The following is a 17,459-nucleotide window of genomic DNA, read 5'->3' as shown; positions in this document are numbered from 1 at the left end:
GAACACAGGCTTCTTATGTGTTAGAGATATGGTCTCTGCTGACCTAGTGACCCTGTTAATCAAGAGGCATGCCATATCAATGTACTGCTTCACTTGCTTTTCATCTTTGTTTATATAAAAAACCATAGTAGTATGTGCTGATTTGCATTTGTTCTTATTTATTTGTTTCCATTGTAATATACTTTTAAAAAATGAATTACTGTTCTATTGATACTTGTAAGTTCATGTATAAAACATAACTTCTTATTATATCATTCACTAAATGTCAGTCTGGAAAACTCATCAACACAGGTACACAGCTCTGCTTTATCATTTCAGCTGGTAAAATGCTTGAATGAAAAAGAGAGCTTTTCAGTCTGGAACTAAACTCATTAGACCAGCAATAAACCTTTCAGTTAATGGAATCAAGAAGTCTTAATGCACAAAATTTGAATGTTTTGTGATCTGTAACAAGTATTTCGTTTTTCAATTTTTCCACCTTCTGTATTAGTGACAACTATGTACCTATGCCAAAGCATCCTTTATAGTCTATATGACAAGACATTTTCGGTGGTCATTAGATTTCCAGATGTTTCTGAAAAAGTGTAGTCCTGTCCTATAATAGCATATGTTAAACTTAATTCATATATGAAAAACTTCAATAGCTAATGAATTCTACCACTAAATACTTTCAGTTGGGCCTGCTCTAAATTTATTAAGTATATTGCCATGGCAAATACTTAAGTCATGCAAAGTGCTTTTGTTACATTTTATTTAGTCAGACATACATTATCGAGAATTCTATCCTTTATGCAATTTTTATTAGGGAGTTCTGAAGGGTCTTCCTCCTTTTTTCCCCTCACTATTTTGGGCCTCTGCGAACTTTGAATTTTGCTGATGCCAACTGCTGATGCAGATGTGTTGTTTAGCTAAATAAGCTTGTGTTTTCTTCTGAACTTCCAAAAGAGATAACAACTTCAGAGTAAGCAACAATGATCAGTGGCATTTTAATACTGAATTTTTTGGTAGAGTCTGTTTAATCAAAGCACATTGTACAATTGATCTTTCTGTCTTTCTCATGGAAATAATGCCTGATCATGAGCCACATAATTAATAGAGAGAAAGTTGAATTTTGTCCTCAGATTTAGAGATTGCCATTATATAATTATTCTTTAGTAAGCATTAGTCACTTTCTTATTATTTATTGGAGAGAAGCAACTTAGAACTGAGGAGAAATTTCCTGACAGTTAGAACAATTAATCAGTGGAACAGCTTGCCTCCGGAAGTTGTGAATGCCCCAACTCTGGAAGTCTTTAAGAAGATGTTGGATAGCCATTTGTCTGGAACGGTATAGGGTTTCCTGCCTAGGCAGGGGGTTTGACTAGAAGACCTCCAAGGTCCCTTCCAACTCTACTATTGTATTGATTGTATTACTGCAACTGCAGATTTCCATCTTGCTGCACATTTATAAATCCATCTAGGAAGAATATATTAGGTTAGCTTATAAGGCTAACAGGAGAAATAGGGTAAGGGACATAGGACTTGAGGAAGCGGCAATGGTTTGCCTTTCAAGCAAATTGGATCTGCCTTCTGTTCCCACAATATTTTATGAAGTTCTGCTCATCTCTAGAAAGTGATCACATTTAATATTGCACTGTTTTCCATCCTCTTAACGGAGTCGGGAGAGTTTTGAAATAATGATATTTCAGACTTGAATTTAATAATAATTGGTAGAGGATGGATTAGTACTTTGCCATCGTAAAATGAAAATGCTAGGCATTGAAGAGAACAAAAATACATTAGAAGAGATAAGAAGAAATATGTGTCTATTGAACTTATTGACTTCTATAGCTAGAGAGAGGAACTGTTGACACCATCTGGAGCTAGTACTTTGCCAAAATCATGATCCCCCCCCCACTCCTTTGTTTTATTTTCAGTTTTGTTTTTATTTTCTAGTCCATCAGTAAGTCTGAATCACCTATATCAGCCCTGTATTTGTGCCAGAATTGACATAGCATTCTTTTCTCTGCCTTTTCCCAGCTCCATCTGTTCATTCTTATTTTCCTCCTATTTGTCTTCTATCTTCTCACTGTTCGTCTTTCCTCCCTATGCCATTTCTGCCATCTCCACTTTCTTGGGGGGAAAATGCCTAGTAATATTCATTTGTTTTTGCTTTTATAAATATGATCACCGTTCTCTTCTTTGCCTTGCTATTTCACTATTTTGTTTTGTTTTTTTCTGTGCAGTGTAAGAACTTGTTTCTTAATTCCAAGTCATGCTATGAAACACGATCCTGATTGAATCACGATTAACACTCATCAAGAGTGATGCTTCCAGTTCCAAATCAAAATAATATACACTAAAACTGAAAGGTTTCCAAGCTGATGAACTGCACATATTTTTTTTTCCTTTTGGTATTACTGGGATCTGCCCCCACTGCTGTTTCTTCCTAGTTGTCCTCCAGCTGCTTCTGTTTCTCTATCACACTGTTTCTTCATTTCCTTTCTTAACAGCTGTCCATACCACTCCTCCATTTGTGACTTGAACAATAAACTACCCAATCACAATTTACTGACTGCTGGGATTTGCTTTTTTGGAATACTGCAGATAAGGTTGCTATATCTGTTAGTTCTTTGAGCTGAAAATAAGCACTCAGAGTTGCTTATATGGTTTCACTGATGAGTATCTGAAGCCAAACAGACACCATTATGCCCCATTTCTTTCATTTTTGAGATAACCATTTCAAGAAAATAAAAGCATTTAAATCTGTTCGTGTGATATCCTAGTAATTCAGTTTAGGCAACAGGGCAGCATTACTTATTCAATAAGTCAATAGTGATCTCAAAATCAATTGGGATATTTAAAATTTTAAGCCAGTGTAACAATCAGCCTATAAGGCAGCTTTTTGATTTGTTACAATATTCAAATAAGCATTTGGCTTATGTGTTGAACGAGTGACTGAACTACTTTAATTTGCAGATCAAATCCATGAAGCGCCCCTTGCAAAAATGTTTCTTTTAGTATTTAATGATCAACTAATAGAAGAATTGGCACAAATTATGGCAAAACCCTGCATTGCATACCTTCATTTTCCAAGTCTATTTTGGTTCCATTTTTCCTCCTTTCCATAGCTTACTATTGTGTTAATTTACCACTTATGGCAGTACTGACACAAGCTTGATTGACAATCAATTTTGTTATTAGCAGCTTGTGTGCAACATGGTAATGAAATCTATCGCGGAAGGGAAAGGGACTTAACATAGAGTGTCAGTGTAAGAGGAAGCTTCAGCCTCAGTGTTGTAGATGATGATTTGCAAGTTGGCTTAATTGTTTTACCCTGCTTTAAAGTTCTCACTGAACACCATTCCTATCTCCCAGCCTTTAACATATATATTAGGGCGTATTACTTACAACATATATGGAGACCAAATCATGTTCGTGTAGGGTACATTTCCAAAGGAGACAAAATGTTATTTTCATGCTCAGGTACTATTTCACAATGTGCTCTCAATCTTAACCTGTACCAGTTGATGCTATTGCGCAGATTAGCATATTAAATGGCTTTTATTTTAAAATTTTAGGATATGATATCTCACTCTCATTTTTCTCATTAATGAAAAGTGGAAAATGTTTAGCATTGCTTGATCTGTCTCATTGGAAGGTAGAAAAATGTAATTTGGGGTGTGAGGGAGGTGGGGATAATTATCTCCTGAAAGGGTAATTAGTGTACATATAACAGAAGAAAGGAATATGTGGTGCAGTAATTAGTTACTTGAACTGAACTATTGAGGAAAAAATGGGCTAAATAAAATGCTACTTTTCATATGCTCTAATAACAAAGGAAGATGAGTCAGAACAAAGCCCATCTAGTTTACTAATTTGGTTTGAAAATCTCACACTTTTTTTCAGTGCTTGCTGTGGCTTGGATTAGGCTGTCCTTCCCTTTGTCAGTAATTCCTGGCTCTCTTTCCCCTTTGAATGCACCCTGAGTAACTGTTGACTATTTGGCTGCACTACTCAGCAGTAGGAAAGGGGAACTTGCTGTTTATCTTGTGGGCTTTAAAGAGCAGCAGCAGCACAAGTAACAAGAATGAAAAAAAAATACACCTTTCAAAGAGTATTTCTAAAATATGCACTACCTTTCTCCTAAGTGTACTGAGGTACCTGTACATACTGAATGTACTAATGTGTATGTACTGTTGAATTAAGCATTGAAAGATTTTAGTATAGCTTCGAGGTTATTATTTTGAGTGCATTAAATATGACGAAGCTGCTTTGCAGTTTTTGTCTGGGTTCAAATATGAACTTGTGAATTCAATCCTTAGTGTCAAGATTGAAGCTGAAGCTGTGTAATTTAAACAGTGTCACAAAGAATCCAGAGCTACTTGTTACTTTAAATTGCATCCTGTATGTACTGGCTGGAAATAAGACCCATTGAAATTATTGGAATTTTATTTTTAAATGGACACTCAAGGGTTTTGAAAATATTACAGAAAAAAAAATCATTATTTGGAAAAAAATAAAAGTCTCTATAATGTTAAATCCACATTAACAGGTAAATCCTATTAACAGGTAATTCTTGTTTAACAAACTATTCATTCAGTGACTATACAAAGTTACAATGGCGCTGAAAAAAAGGTAGTTATGGCCAATCTTCAAAGTTGTGACTGTTGCGCTGTCCCCCCATGGTCAAGAATCAAATATCCATCCATCCATCTCCTCTCATCTTTTGCCTTTTGTCCTCTTTGCACTCTGCTGCCTACTCCTTGCCCTCTGTCTTTTTCTTCCTGCTGCGGATGAGACACATTTGACTGAGGCAGCTGTTGCCTTTTGGGAGGCCCTTATGTGACTACTCCAAGATTACTTTGGAGAGGCCACGCTGTAGAGATCCTCCATGGATGGTGAGGACAGTTAGGGTAGGCGGAGGAGTGCAGGGAGGACAAAAGAGCAGAGATGAGAGGCTGGTGAGAGGTGTTGAAGCAGAGACTAGCACAATAGGGCATAAGAAGCACGAGGGCCTCACTTAATGACTGCAACAGAGACTACTGGAACTGCTGTCGCTAAGCAGGGTGGTCCTGTAGTATTTTACTTAACAACAGCATAGCTTAGCAATGGCGATTCCAATCCTAATTAGGTTTGTTAAGTAACTACGGTATATAATAGGTTTTTGAGATGTAAATACAGAGGCTGAAGTATCCATAGGTATGAATTGGGCATAGAGTATTTTACCTTGGGTTCAAAATTAATGAGCCATGGGCGTTACTGCTCTGCTTCCAATTTTGTGACTTGAATTTAGGATTAATTGTTAATTGTAAAGTGTAGCACATTGTAATTGCCTGGCACTTAAAAGATATGGATGATTAGTAATATTGTTTTAAGGCCATGTTATATGAGTATTACTACAAATGAAATAAAGTAAATGGTGATATGAGTAGCTTTTAAAGTTAGCAATTACTACCAAATACTGTTAGCCTAATTGCTCTGGACAGCTTTGAAAACATACCATAGTGACCTACAGCAACTTAGAGTTAGCAGTGCTCTGACTTTTATTCCCTTATGTAACAGAAAGACTCAAATTGTGGGCTAGCAAAACATTAGTAATAAACCCTGTCATATGTTAAACTTGACCTGACATTAATCAGGCTTGGAATGCTACAAATGAATCATGGATAGTAATTAGTGAGCTGATTCTATTAGCAAGCAGCAGTATCATACTGTTTTTTCTTTTCCTTAAAAAAACCAATTACATTGTTAATTTATAGTTGGTGATAATAATATCTTTAGAGTTTTGCACAGTGAATCTAACCAGAAAAAGAAATGGTTTTGGAATGATGTGCAATCTATACAGGTGGTTACTTTGGCTAGAAAGGCCTTTGCATAGTTTCATCTAATATGCCAGTTGCCCACTTTTCTAGCTTGGAAAGTACTTCAGACAGCCACTAATGTCTAAGTCACTTCATTGTGTTGTAATTCACTTTACATATGACTGTCCTTGAAGCTCCCTCAGAAGCTTCAGTTGGTCCATAATTTAATGTTGTGGACAATAACAGACATGTATTTATATACCTAAGTGACACCAATATGCTTCTCAGAGAAGGTGCTGGTTATGACCTATAAAACCCTATGTGGCTTTGGGCCTAGTTACATGAGGGAAAATCTCCTGTGGAATCAGCCTGGCTCATTCAGTCTGACAGAGCTGGTCACTCCAGGTCTTTTCAATTAACTAATGTCATATTTGAGCTCCAGGAGCTAACAGACTCACCCCTTCTCTGTCAGAGTGCTTGTCCTCTGAAATAAGATTCTCCAATGTGGCTTCCACTCTGTAGGCTTTCTGGAAAGCGTTAAAGACATTGGGTTAGGGCGCTCAGGGCTCCTGCCAGATTGCTTGTGAGTGTGATTATATAGATCTTCCATCAGTTCTTATTTATTTCATTTATTCCTTCATTTTCATAATATAGTTCATTTTTATTCTTTTGGTTTTATTGTGTATTACCCAGAATTGAGTGACTTACCCCTATACAATTAATTATAATCTTGTTTATTTTCCTCCAGGCAAATATGTACATGCATCACTATGAGACCGAAGATTACTTTTATATCTATTAAAAAAAAATTGGCTATCCAAGCATTACATAGGTTTCTGTGCTTTATGTTTAGTGATAGCTGAATCTAAAATTAGCCATTTAAAAAATATTCCTGTTGAAAGTGATGAGAATTTATTCACAGCTGTATTAATTTCCAAGGATTTGTCTAAAGTATGAATAAGATTGAATTCAACTCTTAGATTGTGCTAGACATATTTTCACTGTTCCAAACAATTTTTTTCTCTTGGGTTTTAATATATACCAATGACGGAACTCCTATATATTTCCATCTGCTCTTATATCTCAGGAAGAGGTCTTGCTTTGCACCCTGTTCTCCACATACTAATACTAACTACTATGACCCAAAAATTTTTAAAAAATGCAGTATTTTATTTAAAAATACTTAGCTCTGGAATGGTAAATTGCATTTGATTATATGCACTAGCAAATGAAAAGTAAAAATAAAACCCGTGAAATTGGCAACATATTACTACTGTCTTCAACTGTTTTAATATATTCTGCTCTGTAATATTATGTGTATTTTTTATTTGCTGATTATATTATTATCTGTCTCCCATATATATGATTTACTTGGCTATCCTTTTTTGCAATTACAAGTAGTTCATATTGCATTATCCAAATTGTACAAAAGATCTATTAGTATGCATTCTCATTCTTGTGTCTGCCATTCATTTAATTAAAACTTCCATTATAGTTAACATTTAATATATTTTAATCAGAAGATACTGATTTAATGTTTACTCTAATACTATAGTCTGAAGAAGAATGGATATTTGAACTTATGTTTATTCTTTTTAAGCAGTGTGCTGCCTTTCATACTAATATTTAGGTAGAATAAACACAGTAGAACAGTAGTTTTAACAAAAAAGAGATTTTATTTGGTTTAAATTTAGAGCAGCTTTTTTATACTAAGTATATACTAGTAGATTTCATCTTCTAACATTCCTTCATTCATATGTGATAACCCAACTAATAGAAGGAGTCGATTTTTACCTTAAAAATGTTAAGGGACTTATAACAACTTCAGATATAAATTAATTAGCTTTCATAAGGTAATGGAAAAAGTTAAGAAAAAAAAATAACGGGAAAAAGTGGCTCTATAAAGACTATTCAAAAAAAGAAACAAGCCTGCAAAAGGGAGATCTTATTGGCATAATGATGAACATTGTTATATTAATGTATACCTAAAGATGTATTGCATACCTCAGTGAGAACCAATTTAGTCCAGTGGTTAAGGCTCCAGGCTAGAAACCAGAAGCCTAAGTTTTCGTCTACCTTACTCATGAAAGCCTGCTCTCTCTCATTTGCTGTTTCTCATACCACAATGTCTGACTTAAGCAACAGGTCTGTCAGTCAATTCCTGTTGCAACTAAATGGATCAGTACTGGGTTGATCTGATAAAAGTGGACTCTACACTAGAAAAACTAGGAACAACAACAACAACAACAACAAATCTTTATTGTAAAATGCTTATTTCCCCTCTGACTTCTTTCACTTTTGACTCTCTAGAATTTAGTTCCATGTCTTAACCTGAATAAACTGTCTAATCTAATATCATGGTCATGTTGGAGGAATGGGTGGGTCAAGCCTCAGACCCTTAACTCAGTTGGATAATTTTTTTTCTTTTCTGCAGTTGAGCTGCTCTTAATTCAGATAGAATGAGTAAAATGTAATATGGCCACATGTAAAATGACTTCCATACTTATACTTGGAAGCATTTAAAACAATGTTGACTAGTAATCCACTGTTGGTATGAATTAGAAATTAGTGAGGGAGAAGCAAGGATAAAAAATGGGCACCACAAAGGCAAGGACTATTACATCTCAACTGGCCTCATGTCTTCTGCAATGCAGATTTCAATTCATGAACATTAAAACACGTGTTTACTGTTTTATTGAAGTGTTTGTCTCCTAATACCATCTGCTTTTTAAACGATTAATTAATAGACATTAGAAGCTAATTCTTTCCAATAAATGCTGTGTATAATCTTGAGGGGTGTTATATAATATGTAAATACCATAACTAAATAAGCTTAGATGTTTAGATATTTTTGTTCTATATGCCAGGATTGTTTTACTTCTTAATTGTAATTGCCAATAATCATTTGGTGCTTCTTGCAGCTTCTTGAGGGAAATTTTGCAAGAGAAGTCTCTCATGAAGTGGATGGACTAATTTTTCAACCTGTAGGAGTAAGTTGCATGAATTTGATTGTTACTGTATTAAAATAATGTGATAAAATTTAAAAGTAATCAATTTATGCTACAAAAGAATGCTTAAATTGCTATCAAAAACATTCTACTTAAAATAGAATATTTCTGATACTACCTTTTTCCTTGTTTCTGCAAAATTAGCATGCCCTAGTAATATGAAATATTTAGGGTTATGTATTTCTATTATCTCTCAGTTTATAAACATAAATGTATTATCTATTATTATATGTTTAGAAGATTCAGTTGTTTCAGAATAAATATCTTATAATACTATGAAACTCCACAAACTGTCTTGTGGCACTTTAAAGATCCATTTGCTTTAGTTGATATCAACTAAAGATATCAAGATATCATCTATCATAATACATTTCACTAAATGCATGAAATACAACTCTGAAAATGGGATGGGGAAAAAAGAGCAAGTTCTATTTGTTTGGGTATGCATGCATGCATGCGCGCGCGCACACACACACAACTATTCACTAAGACATTCTTCAATTTTGAGAACAAACGCTAAGGCATTCTTCTATAGTGCTTAACATACAGTATGTGGTATAGTAAGAATTCATTTCTGTTAATTTTTCAGAAATGGTACTGATTTGAACCAAATGGTACTGACAACTGTTGCAGAATTCAAAGCCCTTTGTAATGTTCTATTATATTTATCTTGAGATCAGGAATGACTGGTGGGTGGGATACCTCACTAAACAACTGCCTTGGACAGCAACCATTCAAAGTTACTTTGCAACCAATGCCCATATTTACAAACTGGGAAATAACTTTGCAACCAATGCTCATTTACGTCCTTTCGCAGTATCCCTGTTTCAGTCATGTGTTTGCCTCCCTCAGTCTCATGTTTGTCATTAAAGTTAATTAGTACCCATTGTTCTGTGTCTGATCCATTTTTCTCTGCTCCCACCACAGCAGAAAGATTACTTAACCAAATAATCTCTTCCTGAGCTGCTTTTCTCCTCATCAGTGCAGTGCTTCTCCTAAAGGTTCTAAGCCAGTGGTTCCCAATCTTTTTGTGGCCATCCCCTACCTAAGCATCTCTAAAATCCTGATGCCCCCCTTGTGACATATAATTCTTACTTTACTCAAAAAATAAACTCTACTCACTGGAGGAAGCCTTGATTTAAACAAGGTTCAAATCACCCCCATTAAAAATCAAATTGCCCCTCCTGCGGGATGTGGGTCTCACATTGGGAACCACTGTTCTAAGTTCTATCTACGTTAACAAGCTCAATTGTATGACTTTAATTAGCCCCCATGAATCTCTTTCACTCCTTCGGAATTTCTTTGCCTCCTAAGGAGCTCCTGCAAGAAGCATATTGACAACCAGCATATTGCTTTTGATGTGTATTCACCATTGTGTGTCTACTTCCTCTCTTGTAATCCTTTCCTCTCCAATCAATGTAAATATAAACATTAATTCACTTCTTGCTAATTATTCCAGCATCATGGTGAACATTAAACGAGCAGGGAGTGAAAAAAAAAAGGACAAAATGAAGTCAAATTGTAACCAGATTTATAGTCTTTGTATTTTCCACTTAGTGACTAAGTGACTAACCCAATTATGGTTGCTAAATGAGAACTACTTTTTCTGAATGACTATATAAATATTGGTTAATGCATTGTTTTTGATTTGTGAAAATCCTGCTGCAGATAGAGATATATAGTATTTTATTAACAAGAAACAAACATTTGTTAACAAGAAACATGACATACGTATTAACTTTTTCAGTTGTTTTTTCTCCAAATATTCAGAAAGCAGACATGTAATTTCTATAGAACAAAAAGAAAAAAGTAATATGACCTTCCTTGCTTCAAATTACAAAATTTTCAGAAAGTTTGTTACTTTTTAAAAATTCATTATTCATATAGGTATATGGTTTTTTTCTTACATTATACACTCAATCATAGAATTAATTACAATTCAACAAGTTAATGTCAATTTATTACTCAAAAGATTTGTCACAGTGCTAATTTAGTAATCCAAAAGAAACATCCTAAGGCTCTAGGGCCGGGATGGCAAACCTGTGGCATGCATACCACAGGTGGCACGCGGAGCCATTTGTCAGGACAAACCGGAAGTGACTTTCGGTTTGCTTGTAGGGCCTTTGTTTGCCCTCCAGAGCCTTCAGGGAAGCCTCCGGAAGGCCCCTGAAGGCTCCGGAGGGCTAAAACTGTCCCTACGAGCAAACCGGAAATCAATTCATGAACTTCCGGTTTGCCCATAGGGCCAGCTTTTTGCGCTGCAGAGGCTTCATGGAAGCCTCCGGAGGGCCTCCGGGGCGGGGGGGGGGAGGATGTTTTCACCCTCCCCAGGCTCCTATAAAGTTTCTGGAGCCTGGGAAGGGCAAAAAAAGCATGCTAAAAATGGGAGATGGGTGCTGATTATGCGCGCATGCATGCTGGGGTCCCGCATTGCATTATGGGTGTGCCACGCCTGTGCACGACCCCCCTGCGCTCCCCCTGCTTTTGGCACGTGAGCCAAAAAAGGTTCGCCATCACTGCTTTAGGGGTTACTTTTAGTTGGTGTCTCTCCACTTATAAAATACTATTTTATTGATAGATTGGTTACAGATATGATTTCTGTTGATCTCTTCTTGCATGTCTGACAATTTTATTCTGTTCCAAAGAGATGGTAACACATGAAAACTACGTATGATAGCAAATTGCCCCTCTTCTAGGGGAAGAAATGGTGAACTGAAGAAGGTTCTGATAAAATTGGAGCTGATTACCATAGTGAAGTGAAGACCCAGAGAATAATTTGTTTTGTAATTCCTCTCCAGACAAGGAGAGAACTTGAGATTGCCCACAAGTTCTGCAGATAGTTGCTCTTCATGAGGAGACAGCAAGATAGGAGTCTCCAGTAGATTTATAGCTCTGGGAGATAAAGGAAAGCTGTTTTCATTCAAACCGCAGTCAGTGCCCTTCGGAAGGACACTGGGCTCACATATTTCCTTTTTTAATCAATTTCCAAAATCATTCCTATAATCATGAAGGGGTCTTTTATAAGCAGAGTGATACTAATAAAACATAATCTTTAGAGTCTTAGATTTTTCTTTGGAGCACAATAAAGTACTATTGTCAACTACTTTTCATCTATTAGGAACCTTTGATCAACACGTTTCAGAAACTACTTTTCTTCAAACCTTAGAGAAGTTTTAAATATAATTGTAATTTTTTAAAATAAAATAAACAACAAAGGAGCAATTAGAATGTTGTTTTTGGAAAGTTACAAATTGATTAAGGATCCAGATGGATGTGAAGTAAGATTTTGACGTTAATTATAAGAATCCTTCCTAAGAGAAAATGCTGCTGTTTTGAGCTGTTAGAACAACTATAATAGACTTTTGAAGGCTAGACCCTGAGGGGAACCAGAAGGGACTAAAGATTACAAGTAAAGAAGAACACTTAAAATGTGACCTACCCATACAGAATGGAGCAAAAGAATTTTTTTTCTTATTTACTTACTTATTTATTTATTTTAGATAATTTATATAGCCACCTACTTGCTCACAGCGACTCTAGGTGTCTTACAGACAATAAAAACACAGTATAGAAAAAATAAAAATAATACAAGAAAAAATAATACAATAATAATAACATTAAACCCCCACCCCCACCCCTTGGTGACAACACACATTCAAAACAACCATTTAATGGGCTACATTCCACTCTGGATTCCCTAGGCCTGGTGACAAAACCATGTCTTTTGAGGCCTTGAGAAAGAGTATCAAAATGGGGGCCTAATTTCTGGAGGTATAATGTTCCAGAGGGAGGGAACCACTACAGGGAAGGCCCTTCTGGGTTCTGCTGGATGTATCTGCTTAGAGCAGTGATGGTGAACCGTTTCGGCACCGAGTGCCCAAACCAGAACGTGTGCGTGCATGCACATGCCTGTGTGACAGAGCTCCAGAAACCCAAAGACCAGCTGGCCGGTGTGCACCGGCCACCTGGTCTTCGGGTTTCTGGCATGCACATTTGCACCAGCCAGCTGGTCTTTGGGACTTCAGCACTCCGGCGTGCGTGACGATCAGCATGTGTGCGTTGGAAACCAGAAGAGCAGCTGGCAATGGTACTGTGCCCAAAGAGTGGGCTTTGCGTGCACCTCTGGCACGCGTACCATAGGTTCACCTTAGGGGATGGGATCCGCAATCTTCCTTGCCTCCCCACTCTAGCGGGTTGGGTGGATGTGACCAGCAAGAGACAGCCCCTCAGAAAATCTAGTCCGAAGCCATGAAGAGCTTTAAAGGTGACAACCAGCACCTTGAATTGCACCTGGAAGCAAATCGGCAACCAATGCAGCTCCCGCAGGAGAGATGATACTTGCACACCATGGTCTGCCCAAAACCATGTGGGCCACTTCATTTTGGACCAGCTGGAGCTTTCGGTTGCATTTCAAGGACAGCCCCGTGCAGAGCGCATTGCAGTAGTCAAGATTTATATTTTAATTTTGAAGATACTGAAATATACATTGGAACAATGGATCCAGAAGCCAATTTTAAAAGTACCTGCCTTTTAAAGACTATGTTTAACAGATGTTAAACATCTGTTTAGGAATAAGTTTTTCTGGACAAGTTTTTCTGATGTGAAAGTGGATTTAAACATGACAAAATCCAGAATTGATTTGGAAAAAGATTCTATATGTCACACAAGAAAAACCAACTGATATGTTCATAATTAAAAGTATGTGCAAATAATTAACCAAAATGTGACTTGGATGATTCTTTTATATTGCATTTACCAAAGGGACTTTGAAGAATCTTGCGAGAAGGACAAAGAAAAAAATGAAAAGAAATAAATTTTTAGATCATGATTTGAAGGGACTAAGGAACTATATTGTTAAAAGTAAAAGGAAGGGTTGGTTTATTTGATTAAGATTAAAATAAATATGTTGTTATCTCTGGTAACCTTCAATGGATTTTTCCTGACAACAGGCAGGACTGAAATGATTATTCTTTATGGATTTGTTTATAAATAAGAGGTGGGATATGGAAAGAAGAAATCATATGTTGTAATTCAAGAGCAGGTGACAAGTTACAAAAATTATTTATAGTGATTTAGGAGTAAATCATTTCTTTCTACAGTATATTCCTTTTCTTTTTCTTTACTATATTCTTATTTCCTTTCTTTTCTATTCTTTATATTTTTTTTCTTTTCTGCTCTTTTTTTAAATTCTTTTTTTGTATGTTTCAATTCATATTAGTAATTTATAATCCAGTGACTGGTTTTGCTCATTGTTTCAAAAATCTCACTGAGAGGCTCAATAGGATGGAGAGAGAATTATTATATCTACTGAGGATAATATATAAAATATATACTATATTTTATGTGTATGTGTTCAAAATGCAAATGTTTAATAGGGATGCATAATTAATGCTTTATAAATCTTGGAGTGATATACTGAGAATACTAGATTTTTAGTCTTAAAGAAACACTATTCTTAAGGTTTTGGATAAACATTCTCATCAAATATGGGAGTGAGCTTTTCAGTATTTTTTTTTAATCAAATGGATATTCACAAAATATTCTCGACTTTTTCAATTGTATTAGTATGGTCAAATGATAATGTAAAATGTTTAGGGGAAAATAATTCAATTAATTCATTGAAAATTTGTTGGAAAATAGATTTTTAGCATACTATGACCATTTGATCTTTGGACATAAGCTGTAAGCAGTCTCAGTGAATTTGATTTATCCCTAGCATAGACATGAGTGTGGCTTTCTCCAAATTATTTCTTGGTACATATAGGGCTAGATTAAAATTAAGTAAATTCTGTTGAGCATCCAAGACCAGTGTTTATCCAAAACATTCTCATATAGTTTAATTTTTAACTTTGATCATTTCATATTAGTGACAAAAGATTTTTTCTTGAAAAGTATCAATTAACTAATGCTGTAGAAAACAGTTTAGTTTTTTAATCATTCTTCTTCTATGTCACAGATGAAACTAGAAAATTGCAGTCAAGTTTTAAAATAAAATTCTGAACATAAAATTATTCATTCCCAGAGGACATAAAATTACTATCAGGTAAAAGCCTAAAATTATGTGTCTGCTACAGATATTTTATAATATCTTTAACTCTCGGTGCACTGGAATTCATAATGATTTATTATTTTTATATGCCATTCTAGTTGGAGTAGGTGACATTACTCACTATGTAACATTGTAGAAATACACTTCAGATCATGCTAGTTAATAATCTGTTAAATAGCATCAAATACTATGTTTTGTATTGTGCCATAGAAGCAATTTTCTCTAAACCACCTTGTAGGATATAATTGCTGAACAATATTTCTTAGTGCTTTATGATTTTTAAGAAAAACTATTAATGTGAACCTGCACAAGGATTTTCAATAAAGCTAATTGAAACTCTGCATGCAAGCTAAGTCTTGGCTCTGCTCGCCATAATTAGAAATAGATTTCTTAGTATCAGAATAATTTAATATAGATATCATGGTAATACTGCCTGCCTGCAATCAGTAGCACTGGTGCTCTTTTTCCAACAAACATGTCTTAAGAAAATCTTGAGGAGAAAAAAGAAGGTAATCAAATGCTTATAATGCAAATGAGATAGTTGAAGTTCTTGCATTGTCGAAGCAGAAGTGGACTATCATAAATATCCCCATGGATTTATAAATTTATTACTAATTCCCTTGGATAAGCAATTCTAGCACATAAATAAATGAATACACAAAATCCTATCTTTGCTATTAGTTAAATAATTGTTAATTGCAAGTAAATCATGAATGATTCATTCATCAAAAAGTTCTACTTTTAAAAAAAAAAGAATGGTACCTATAAAAATTTATATTACTGCTTCCCAGCCTATCTTGAATCATGACATTGTGATAAAGTTTTTCAGTTATTGTTTGATGTATTTATAACCTACTTAAATATTTTATTTTTTATCTAAAAACTCAAAGGTGCTTTATTAGCAGTGTCTGTTGTGGAACAATATATCTACAAATGACATTTGTTTCCCCCAAAAATGCTACTCTGTGCTTAAAAACTACTACTAATTAAGTAATACATTTTTACTTTTTTTTGCTTTATAACTGTCTCAGTAAATGGAGCACTCTGCCATAAATGGCTCTTTGCTTATGGGCTTGAAAATCTTATTCTTTTTCTAGAAAAGTTTGAGCTGTAGTGGGGAGTTCCAGAGAAAAAAATGATGAACTGAAGATGGTTCTGCTAAAAAGCATAGTTAATGACTATGGCAGAAAGAAGGACTGAAGAGCAGACTGGCCGTTTGTAATTCTGACAAAAAGAGGATTTGAGTTCACTCACAAGTGCTCTAGAAAGTTGCTCCTCATGAGGGAGACTACAAAACAGTGGTCTCCGGTCAATTTAGAGTTCTGGTTGACAAGGGCATAGCCATCTTGCTCAAACTGTGTTAGTGCCTTGAAAAGAACACTGGGTTCATGTACTTCCTTTCCGAAACACTTTTGAAAATTGATTGTTGACTGCCTTTCAGCTTTTATAAATCTTTGGATCAACAAGTTTCAGGAAGCCCCTGATGAGTCCCCCCCCCCCAATTCTTAGTGAGAGATGTTTAAAACATAATTGTAATTTTTAATGAAATAAACAACAAATGGCAATTAGAATGTTAATTTTCAAATAACTAATGGCACATTTGAAATAAAATTTGGACATTAATTGTAAGAAAAACCATAATAGACGTAGAAGTTTGTACCCTAGAGGGAACCAGAAGGAATTAAAGATTACAAGTAAAGAATAACACTTAAAAATTTGACTTACTCATACAGAATGGAGCAAAATACTTTTAATTTTGGAGATACTGAAGGATATAGTTGGACAATGGACCCAGAAGTCAGTTTTAAGAGTGCCTGCCCCTATAGAAAGACTATATTTAAAAGATGTTATGGAAGAGGAACAAGTTTTTCTGGACAAAACATATTGATGTGAACGTGGATTTAAAAATGACAGAATACAAGAATAATTTAGAAAAAGCTTCTATACAACACACAAGAGAAACCAATTGATGTCTTAATAATTAAAAGGATGGGCAAATAATAAACTAAAAGAGTGACCTGGATAGCTTTTTTATATTGGATTTACAAAAGGGACTTTGAAGACTTTTTGAGAAAGGACAAAGAAAAAAAATGAAAAGAAATGAATTTTTAGAACATGATTTGAAGGGACTAAAGGGTTGGTTTATTTTATCAAGATTAAATACATATGTTGTTATCTCTGATAATCTTTTGCTGACACCAGGTAGGACTGAAATGATGATTCCTCATGGATTTGTTTATAGATAAGAGGTGGGATATGGAAAGAAGAGATCATTTGTTGTAATTTAAGAGCAGGTGACAAACTACTAAAATTATTTATTGTTATGAAGGTGAATAATTTCTTTATACATTTATTTCATTTTTATTCATTCTTACTTTTCTTTTCTGTTTTTCTATTTTTTCCTGCATTTTCTATTTCTTCTTCTTTTACATTTTAGTTTGTATTCATTTTTATCTTTTTAATTGTAATTTTTTTAGTAAAATTACTATTAAAAGAGTTTGACCTGTAGCCACAGTATATGAAATCAAATTCGCCATCTTTGCTTGATATGTAGCAAAACTGAAATGCTAATGCAGCACAGTAGACCAATTGGCTCCTGCTCCTTTCTACATGTATGGA

At 35.0% G+C, this 17,459-nt stretch overlaps 1 protein-coding gene across 2 annotated transcripts in view; it reads left to right on the top strand.

The window, feature by feature from the left end:
* Nucleotides 1-17,459, top strand: part of RNGTT (RNA guanylyltransferase and 5'-phosphatase) — a 126,181-nt gene that overhangs the window by 60,410 nt on the left and 48,312 nt on the right. The window contains exon 12 of one of the 2 annotated variants that reach the window (XM_081941470.1): nucleotides 8,705-8,773. The exons of the other annotated variant lie outside the window; for it this stretch is intronic. Coding sequence (XP_081797596.1) covers nucleotides 8,705-8,773 — 69 coding nt within the window. The remainder of the gene's footprint in view (nucleotides 1-8,704; nucleotides 8,774-17,459) is intronic. 2 annotated transcript variants of the gene reach the window in all.

Source organism: Natrix helvetica (genome assembly GCF_964273705.1).
Source record: "Natrix helvetica genome assembly, chromosome: 2".
Classification (NCBI taxonomy): Eukaryota; Metazoa; Chordata; class Lepidosauria; order Squamata; family Natricidae; genus Natrix; species Natrix helvetica.
The sequence above is the reverse complement of the archived record's forward strand: the minus strand, read 5'-3'. Positions and strand labels throughout refer to the sequence as shown.